The 10,194-nt window shown below is 52.4% G+C and overlaps 1 protein-coding gene across 1 annotated transcript in view; it reads right to left on the bottom strand.

The window, feature by feature from the left end:
- Positions 1–10,194, bottom strand: part of OTOP1 (otopetrin 1) — a 14,561-nt gene that overhangs the window by 1,700 nt on the left and 2,667 nt on the right. Inside the window, exons 2-5 of the mRNA XM_005866152.1 lie at positions 4,244–4,380; positions 3,701–3,759; positions 2,529–2,659; positions 1–817 (exon numbers count right to left, since the gene is read on the bottom strand). Coding sequence (XP_005866214.1) covers positions 1–817; positions 2,529–2,659; positions 3,701–3,759; positions 4,244–4,380 — 1,144 coding nt within the window. The remainder of the gene's footprint in view (positions 818–2,528; positions 2,660–3,700; positions 3,760–4,243; positions 4,381–10,194) is intronic.

Raw genomic sequence — 10,194 nt, 5'->3', positions numbered from 1 at the left:
GGTGCTGCCTCCCCTGGGCCACTGACTTCTCTCAGGCACAGACTTCCGTTGGCTGCAGGTGGCATCTGGCTGCCCAGGTCCCGGGCCACAGCGTCGCTCTTGAGGCAGGAAGAAGCCAGGGGTGCGTCACCGCCGTTGCAGACCACGGCCACGCGCAGGGCCCTGATGTCCTCGCCGGGCGTGCCGGGCACTCGGTGCGTGGCCTCGATGATGAACAGGTTCTGGATGTACTTCTCCACAATGACCAGGACGGAGTAGGGCAGGTTGTACCAGGTGTAGGCGGGGCGGGCCTCGGCGCAGAGGATGGCCAGGATGGAGCCCCAGGACAGGAGCCAGGAGCCGGAGGCCGTGCCCACCAGGAGGTCCGCGTCCAGTTTGCGGGCCGGGTTTTTGGACTCGTCCAGTGATTGCTCGTCGAGCCTGTAAAGCCGGAGGCCGGCCAGCCCCGCGGCCCCCATGAGCGTCAGCAGGGCGCTGGCGTACAGGTAGAAGAGGATGAGCGCAGACTCGCTCTTGGTTTTGGAGCGGCCGATGTGGATCAGGTACACGGCCACCACCCCGATGGTGGCGGCCAGCACCGCCAGGCCCAGGCCCGAGCCCACCGCCACGCCCTGGAACCGGAACTGCATCTTCCGGTGCTGACGGTGCTGACGGCTGTCCACCCTGCGCCCGATGTTCTTCCACAGGACGTAGAGCATCGTGGAGGCCAGGATCTGGTACTCGATGTTGAAAGGGTAGAGGTAGTAGATGCCGTGGGAGATGGCGGAGCAGAGAGCCGGCGGGGAGCAGTTGCACGGCGGTGTGTGGTCATCCAGCACTAGGAGGAGAGGGGCCACGGGGACATGGACAAGCCGAAGGCGTTGTCACTGCGTGCTCGCTCGCTCGGGTTTCCCCGTGGAAGTAAAAGCGTGATTTCACGGCTTATTATCATGTTTAATATCACGGCTAAATTGACAACCATGAACATCCCCAAAAGAGAATTGATTACATGAGTCACATTTTGTCCATCCATTGTAATGTTACATTATCAATCTATTATAAATGTAGACATTTACTTAGCAACATACAAAAATGTTCGCAAGATATTGTTGAACCAAAAAGGAGTTTGCCGCCCGGCAGGAGTGGCTCATGGTTGAGTGTCGACCTATGAACCAGGAGGTCACAGTTCGATGCCCAGTCAGGGCACATGCCCAGGTTGTGGGGCTCAACCCCCAGTGTGGGGCGTGCAGGAGGCAGCCGATCTATATTCTCTCTCATGATTGATGTTTCTATCTCCCTCTCCCTCTCCCTTCCTCTCTCTGAAATCAATAAAAACATATTTTTAAAAAGAATTTCATTATTTTAAAGCAGCTTGTCAAAGCATCCAGAGCATGACTCTGCTTTTGCAAATTACAGACCTACAGATGACAGAGAGAGACAGACAGACATAGAAAAATGAAAATGCTAACAATGGTCATCTCTGGGAGGAAAACGGCCACTGGTTTTTCTTTTCTATTTTCCAGCAAAGGAAACTTTCACGTCCCTTTTCCCAGCTTTACTGAGATACACTCAACACTCAACACTGTGAGTCTATGGTGCCGAGTGCGTGACTTCCTTCTAGACGTTGCTCCCCTGTGCTTCTAAGCTCTCAACGTGAATTTGATTTGCATGTGTGATTTAAAAATTATTATTAAAAAATAACTCCATGAGGGAAAAGGCCCATCCCATCAGCAACTATTTCCCTCTTGAGACCATCTGATGCTGACAGGTGGGCGTAAGACAGCACCTCCAGCCCCAGCGGCAGGAGGGCCAGGCTGCACCACCTTCTGGAAGGCACTGGCCATGTTACAAAGACACGCTCCCTAACCAGGAGGGGACATGCTGGGAGCAAATAATGAAATGCACAGCAACAGCTGATGTGTGATGGGAACAAGACCCAAATCCAGTCCCCAGCCCACTGGGCCTTCCTCTACCCCACGTTCCTCTCCACCCCAGGGTCCCGGTGTCGGAGCGACAGACCCTAAGAGCTAAAGGACTTGGCAAGAAAACGGAAAGGTGTAGTGCTGCGGGCTCTCCCACAGGAGCAAGGAGGGACGGGGAGGGCAGACATGACAAGCCAAGTAGACCTCGATGCAAACTTCAAATGAACTAAAACCAATGAACCCAAACCTACCATTAGACAGCTATGGGTTTTTAAAAGCTATACTTTCAGTAGAAAGAACTAAAGGCTTGTAAAGGCTTAATTAAACACGGGCAGACACAACCGCCAATCTTCCACGGTTGTACACAAAGTCATGTATCTCCATGCCAATCTGGGCCGTGCAGAGGGTGACCCAGATGATAACCCTGGGGTCTGACAAGCCCTGACTCACGGAGGAACCCTCTCATTACACTCAGCACCCCCACTCACGGAGCCAGCAGGCGGACTCGGGGGGTTGGGGACTGTCTGGCCGACGCTGCGCCGGGCGGGCCCTGTGGTCCTCGAGACGTTCTGCTGTCTGCAGGTCTCCCGGACGCGCCAGCGTGGCAGCAGCCACGCGTACACTCACCTATGGTGATGTTGCCGAAGCCCAGGGTGATGAGCCGTTCCTTGTGCTCATTCAGCTGGTGCTTCGACTCGTTCAGGACGCTGTTGGCCCACAGAAGCAGGTTGGTGAACACCGAGTGTATCACCCCGAACCTGCAAAACACACGGACATTGCATACACACGTGTGTGCGTGCACACACACACACGCAGGCCTCCTTCTTAGCCAGGACCCTGGTTTCATCTGGCAGCTCGGTCCCTGGGTGGGTCCTCTGACTGGCTGGGAGGGGCAGTTCCACGGGAACTACCCAAACCACCGCCTCAGCATTCCGCCTTAACCTTGAACCTGCCAGTCCTCAACTCACTGTCTCTGGGACAAAAATAAACTCGGTCTTGGAATCAGGGATGCAAGGATGGGAATTTGTTAAAAGCAGCCAATTAACCTACGATACCCCAGGCGCTTTCTCCTCAAAGGGAAGAGGAGAGAACAATGAGGGGACGATGGCAGGGCTACAGCGGATGTCGGGAGAGTCAGGAACGCTACTACTGTTGGTTGGCCAACCCAACAATCATCATCCGCCTCCTCTGCCTCGTCACCTGCCTCTGACCACACTGGGCCAAGCCCGAGACTTGCTGTCTGCCTCCCTTGCAGCTAGGCATAGCCATGGTGCAGTGGGGTGTGAGGTACTGAAAGCGTTTGTTTTCTTAATGAGTAAGATACGCATAAGAAAGGCAGACTTACTGTCATTCTTCCCTTTTCCCCAGCCTTGTAGACATGGAGGCTGGAGTGTGGGCAGCAATATTGTGACCGTGAAGCAACCAGCATGGGATGAAACCCTAACCCACTGAGGATGGCTCAGTGGTTGAGCATCGACCTACGAACCAGGAGGTCACAGTTCTATTCCCGGTCACGGCACATGCCCGGGTTGGGGGCTCGATCCCCAGTAGGGGGCGTGCAGGAGGCAGCTGGTCAGTGATTCTCTCCTCACTGATGTTTGTATGGCTCTCCCTGTCCCTGCAGGAAGGGCCTGAAGATCCGAGGGCCTCCTCCCCGGCCACGAGCCAAGGCTCTGCTTTTTGGGATGGAGGGAGCATTGGTCTCAGAGCTGTAACCCAAGCAAGAGGGCGCTGGCGGGTTCTGTTTGCTCTAAGGGCACCCCAGGCTCACCGTGCAAAGCACTGGCCCCCGGTTTTACCTTTCCAGGGTTTTGAAAGACTGGATGACATCCTTGGCGTGTCCCCAAAGAAAGTACACCTGGACGGGAATGAATCAGAGAAGCGCGCCTCAGCAGGAACTATCGCGATGTCTGCACACTCCAGAGGCTCTAAAGCTCAGGGGGAAGGGGTGTGAATGCGGGGGCGCCCGTGGCCTCCCACCCTCAGCATGGCAAGTCGCTCTCCTCATCACCTCATCGCCTCATCTCGGGGACAGGGCCCTTCCTGGTGGGACAGGGCCCAGGAGCACGGGGGCGGGCAGGGGGGGGAACCAGAGGGGGGCCTCCAGGGTTGGGAGGAAATGGTGTCGTGGTAATTGAGGATGTTACGTGGACACTTGTCCTCGCCCCTGTTAACCTGCTTACATCACCCGGTGGACAGTTCCTACCCCAGCGTCCAGAAGCAAATGTCAAGTGCTTCATGTGAAAAACAGCCTTGATCCGGGCCAGTGATCCACGCGGCCGCACAGTCCCGTTTTGGACGCCCTGGGATACAGAGGCAGCCTAGCTAACAGAGGGATGTACCTGCACCAGCGTGTGCACTGCGTGCGTGACGGGGAACACTCCCTCGGTGGCTGACAAGCAGTCAGAAAACCCAACGAAGTACCCGATCTTAAGGCATCCGAGGACGACGGTGATGATGGCAAACAAGGTGATGCTACCTGCATGGTGAGGGCAGAAACACACGTGCAAGGGTTACTATTCACTGAGAGCATTTCAAAGCAGATTCCAGCAAACCCTCGCACACATGGTCAAATGATTCCCGACAAGGGTGCTGAGACCACTCAATGGAGAAAGGACAGTCATTTCAACAGATGATGGTGAGAAAGAATAGAGCCGGACCCTTCCTTTTCATAAATTATGTCCAAAAATTAACTCAGAATGAGTCAAAGATTTAAATGCAGAACTGAAAGCTGGAAAACTCCAAGAAGAAAGCGCAGGGGGAAAGCTGTACAATGTTGGACTTGGCGATGGTTTATTGACTATGACACCAAACGCACAGGCAACGAAAGGAAAGGTAGAGAAATTGGGCCACATCAAAAGGAAAAGAAAAAATTTGTACAACAAAGGACACCATCAAATATTTATAAATCATATCTGATACGGCATTAGCATCCAGAATCTACAAAGAACTCTGATTTAACAGCAACAAAAAAATACAACCTAATGAAAAAGGAGCAAAGGACTTGAACAGACACTTCTCCAAAGGAAACAACTGGTGAATTAACACATGAAAAGATGCTCAACATCACTCATCAGTAGGGAAGTGCAAATTAAAACCAGGTCCCCTCCAGGGTGGCTTCTGAGAGAGGGGGCGGGGGGAGACAGAGGAGAGAGGAGAGAGAGAGAGAGAGAGAGAGAGAGAGAGAGAGAGAGAGAAAGAGAATAACAATGCTGGCAAGGCTGTGGGTAAATTGGAACCCTGTGCACGCTGATGTGACTGTAGAGTGGTGCAGGCATTATAGAAAATAGCATGGCACGTTCTCAAAAAGAAAATTGTATTTCTGGGTGACCCAGCCATTCCACTTCTGGGCACATACCCCCACACACGGAAAGCGAGGATGGGAAGAGAAGTTTATAGCCACGTTCCGGAACTTTCCTCACAGCAGCCAAAGGGCGGAGGAAGCACACCAAGCGCCATCCGCAGAGGCCTGGATGACCACACGGGCTCTGTCCACACGGCAGGTCCATCGGACACATGCAACCACGTGCACGCACCCTGAGGGCGTCATGCCAGGTGAAATAAGCCAGACACTGTGTGACTCCACGGACATGCGGTTCCTGAGAGCAGTTACATTCACAGGGGGCGGAGCGAGGAGGGAGGAGGGCGCTGCATTTAGTGGGTGCAGTTTTGCAAGATGAAAGCTCTGGAGATTAATTGCACAATATGACTGTACTTAATATTCCCAACCGTATACTTAACATGATTAAGTTGGCACACTTGGTCATGTGTATTTTACCACAATTAAAAATAATATGCATATCTAATAAGTTCTACTATTGGCCTGACAAGCTGAAACTGGAAGACAGGTGTGTGTCCTGTGTATCAGTGTACCCACCCCTGCACATCCGGGCTCTGACAAAGGGTAGACACCCAACAGGCTGGCGGAGTCAACGGCAGACCCCGGAAGCTTCTCTCCCAAAATGATCCATCTAACAGCGTCACTGTTCTGGTCAAAACTCCCAGTTCTCTGACCTAAAGTCCTGCTCCCTAAGGAATAAAGGGCCCCACTGGCCTGGCGCAGTGGTTGAACGTCAACCTATGAACCAGGAGATCATGGTTCAATTCCTGGTCAGGGCACATGCCCGGATTTTGGGCTCAATCCTCAGTGTGGGGTGTGCAGGAGGCAGCCAATCAATGATTCTCTCTCATCATTGGTGTTTCTCTCTCTCTTCCTCTCTGAAGTCAAGAAGAAGGAGGAGGAGGAGGAGGAGGAGGAGGAGAAGAAGAAGAAGAAGAAGGAGAGGAGGAGGAGGAGGAGAGGAAGAAGAAGGAGAAAGGCGAAGGTACAGAGGCCTACGGGAACTCACAGCACTATCTTCGCAGCCCATCTACAAACCTAAAACTTTTTTAAAATAGAAAGTGTGTGTTTTCAGTGATAGGTTAGGGCTCCATCGCGGCAACACGGAGCGGTCTGTGCTGCATGACGTGAAGAAGGGAAGGGAACTTTCTCCGATGGTCTATCCAGCATGGTTTGGGCCAGAAATAAAAACGAACAAAGAACATGCATATAAGAAAGAGACTGGAAAGGAATGTGCAGAAGACATGAACTGGGAACTTGCAACAAATGAAGCAATTAGCAAGAAAAACGTAATGACCGTGGGGACTGACCAACGTCAGCGTTTCCAATCCGTCCTCGGGGCAGCGCTGAGCCGTTCACACGTTCTCTCCCACGGACGGAGGAAACCGGATCGTGTGTGACATGCTTCACGGCGTGAGAGAGCGAAGGGCAGGGGCCCTCACAGTGAGCTATAACATTACACCCCCCCTAGGAGCGCCCCCCGCCCCCCTGCCGTGAGCAGTAATGCAATCGCCTGGCTCCTTGCCTTCGCTCAAAGCCATATAGAAACATCGCTAAGTCCCATTTTCTTAAGTCCTGGAAAACCCCCGGTGAAACCAGAGCCTTTGTAAGAGGAGATTCAATCGCAGTGCTTTGAACTGGCTGGACAAACGCATAGTTCGTGTTGATTACAAAGAGACAGAGCAAGAGCAGGCGAGGCAGGTGGTTGGGGTGGCAGGTCACAGGCAGCCGCTATGGGGACCTGGCACCAGTCCAGTGAGCTAGACAAGTCCCTTCCCTGCTCCCAGCCTCGGTTTTCCCATCTACAATGAGACTGGCCCGGTGGGGGGAGTGGGGGTGTTAAAACACCCCTAGCTGGGCTCCACCCCCAGAGTTTTTGATTCGCTGGGTTTGGGGTGGAGCCCCCAAATTTGCATCTCTAGGAAGCTGCCAAGTGGGGCTGATACTGGTGGTCTGGGACCCCACCTTGAGAACCACTGGTCTAGAACATCTCCATCACTGGCATCTCAAGGGCTGTGATGAATCCATCAGGAACCTTCTCACACTCTCAAAGTCTTTTCTGCCTCCATCCCTTCACCACCCATGGATTCATTCACCCATGTATTTATACAACAAATACTGTGCATGAGGCATTTGCCAGGGGCTCAAAGGTACACCAACAAGATTGCTGGGGAGACAAACATGCACAGGTGGAATGTTGCACAAATTGGGGTGTGCACAGGGCAGACAGATGAGCTGGCAGCAGGCGTCTGGTTTGCCGCCTGGGAAACCAGAGGCTGAGGAGGCCCGAAGCCAGGGAAGGATTGCAGCTCAAGGACCCTCCTCTTCCCACCAAGGCATCCTTCTTGTCAAGGCAAAAGACAGGAAGATATTTCAAGACATGCAAAACATAATTTGTTCAGCAACTATTTGTCAAGAAACAACTATGGCCCTAACCGGTTTGTCTCAGTGGATAGAGCGTCGGCCTGCAGACTGAAGGGTCCCAGGTTCGATTCTGGTCAAGGGCATGTACCTTGGTTGCAAGGCACATCCCCAGTAGGGGGTGTGCAGGAGGCAGCTGATCGATGTTTCTCTCTCATTGATGTTTCTAGCTCTCTATTCCTCTCTATAAAAAATCAATAAAATATATTAAAAAAAAAAAAAAGAAACAACTATGGTCCAAGCACTGTCATGGGCACTGGAGATAAAAGAAGGGCAATGAAAGAAAATATCCAGCCCTGGCCAGTGTGGCTCAATGATCAGAGCATCTTCCCATGCACTGAAGGGTCATGGGTTCGATTCCTGGTCAAGGGCACGTACCTGGATTGCAGGTTCAATCCCCCTGTAGGGGCATGTGTGGGAGGCAACCAAAGGATGTGCCATTCTCACATCAATGTTTCTCTCTCTCCCCCCTCCATCCCTTCCACTCTCTCTAAAAATCAATGCAAAAAATATTCTCGAGTGAGGATTCACAAAACAAAAAAACGTAGCTGCCCTCAGTGAGTTTAACATTCTGGTGGGGAAGACAGAAAACAAACAAATAAATGAATAGAGAAGAAGTGCCAGGACGTTCTAAGTACACGCAGAAGAGCAGCGCCTGGAAGAGAACTGAGGGTGATGACAGGTGGTCAGAAAAACACACTCTAGGGTCGGAGAAAAATGTCATCCCTGTAACTCGCCTGACAAAGGGCTTTAACCAAACAACCAGGCCTCACAGTTAGGGAAGGTGAAGAGGAGAGGGGACAATAGTGAGCAATAAACTTGGCAAATTGGAGAGGCAGATGGGATGTATAATGGAGGGAAGGAGAGAAGGGAAGAAAGGAGGGAGGGAGCAAAGGAAGAAGGGGGGAAATGGATGATGGATGATGGATGGATGGATGGATGGATGGATGGAGATAGATCAATAGATTCATAGAAGAGAAAATAAGATACAAGGCATTAAATCCAAAGGGATGAAGAGAAACTGTCTGGAAATGTGTGATTTACAGGCTCGGTAGAGACTTGTGACAGAATAGAGTTGGAGTGGGACTGGGTGGGAAGCAGAGATGTAAAGCTTTTCAACGATCTCATGGTAAGAAAATGGGGGCTGGGGGGCAAGAGGAGCAAACAGAGGGGAGTAAGTGATTTCTAAAGGTCTATCTCATTGGCCTAGAGCAGTGATGGCGAACCTTTTGAGCTCAGCGTGTTAGCATTTTGAAAAACCCTAACTTAACTCTGGTGCCGTGTCACATATAGAAATTTTTTGATATTTGCAACCATAGTAAAACAAAGACTTATATTTTTGATATTTATTTTATATATTTAAATGCCATTTAACAAAGAAAAATCAACCAAAAAAATGAGTTCGCTTGTCACCTCTGACACGCTTGTCATAGGTTCGCCATCACTGGCCTAGAGCTTTCCACGCCCTGCCTGGGGGCTATGCTCTTAACCATCCTGTCGGCTGCCTGCATTGTCTGGGTAATCGTGGTGCAGGGCCGGCCATGCCTGATCACCCACCCCTCACAGCCCAGCCAGTGCCTGGCACCCAGTGGGGACTCAGTCCAGCGGGTGAACCAAAGCAGACCACAGGCTCTGCTCAGCCACCAGGAGGTCGCTCCCATGCTATGGGCTTGGCTCCCTTCTCTGCTGCTCTCTGCAAGGTCTTCAAATCCTTCCGCTCGATGGAGAAGACAGAAGCGAGATGAAAGTAGGGCTATGCCTTCCCTGTCAGCCTTAATGTCACACCCTCTGCCCCAAGCAAGGAGCAGGTTCCTCGTCTCTTTCTCACTCTATCCCAATGTTGCCAGCAAGGGGGGCTCAACCCTCCTTCTCGGCCCTCCCAGCTTCCTGGTGTACGTAGGGAACAGCGCCCACCTCAGGAATTGCTGGGACATTGAAAACATTACAAGGGGCGAGTAGGGGTGTAGGGGGATGATGACTGAAGGGTAAGGGGGTCCTTTTAGAGAGGACAGAGACGTCCCCTACCCTGACCCTACCTGTGAATACGCTGAAAGCCACCGGGTTATGCGCTCTAAATGGGTGACTGGTGGAGTTCGGTGGCTGTATCTCCATAAAGCTACTACATAAAGAGAACTGAGAACTGCCAGGACACACGGATGCTACACCCAGGATGGAACAAGGAAGCAGGGTGGGTCTGGGAGGGTCTGCGTCTGCGGAGAAGAGGCGGTCACAGTAAGATGAGCATGCACCTCGAGGCGGGAAAGCACAGGGCAGCCCAGGCGGTGGTCATGAGCTTGCATCTGCCTGGACCTCAGGAGGGTAGCTCCTCGTCCGTCCTGGCTGCACTGCAGACTGCAGGCTCCCTGAGCACCGGGACCCGTGCATCTGTGTCCTGTAGCCCTTGACCTTGTCCCTCCACCCCGTCTCTGCCACCACACCCCACAGCACCCGCCCCTCCTCATACATGTACTTTCTCACACGTGCGACAGTCCGCTTCCCAAACCCTCCACTGTGCTTCGGGCCTTTGTCTCC

Source organism: Myotis brandtii, unplaced genomic scaffold (assembly GCF_000412655.1).
Source record: "Myotis brandtii unplaced genomic scaffold, ASM41265v1 scaffold223, whole genome shotgun sequence".
Taxonomy (NCBI): Eukaryota; Metazoa; Chordata; class Mammalia; order Chiroptera; family Vespertilionidae; genus Myotis; species Myotis brandtii.
The sequence above is the reverse complement of the archived record's forward strand: the minus strand, read 5'-3'. Positions and strand labels throughout refer to the sequence as shown.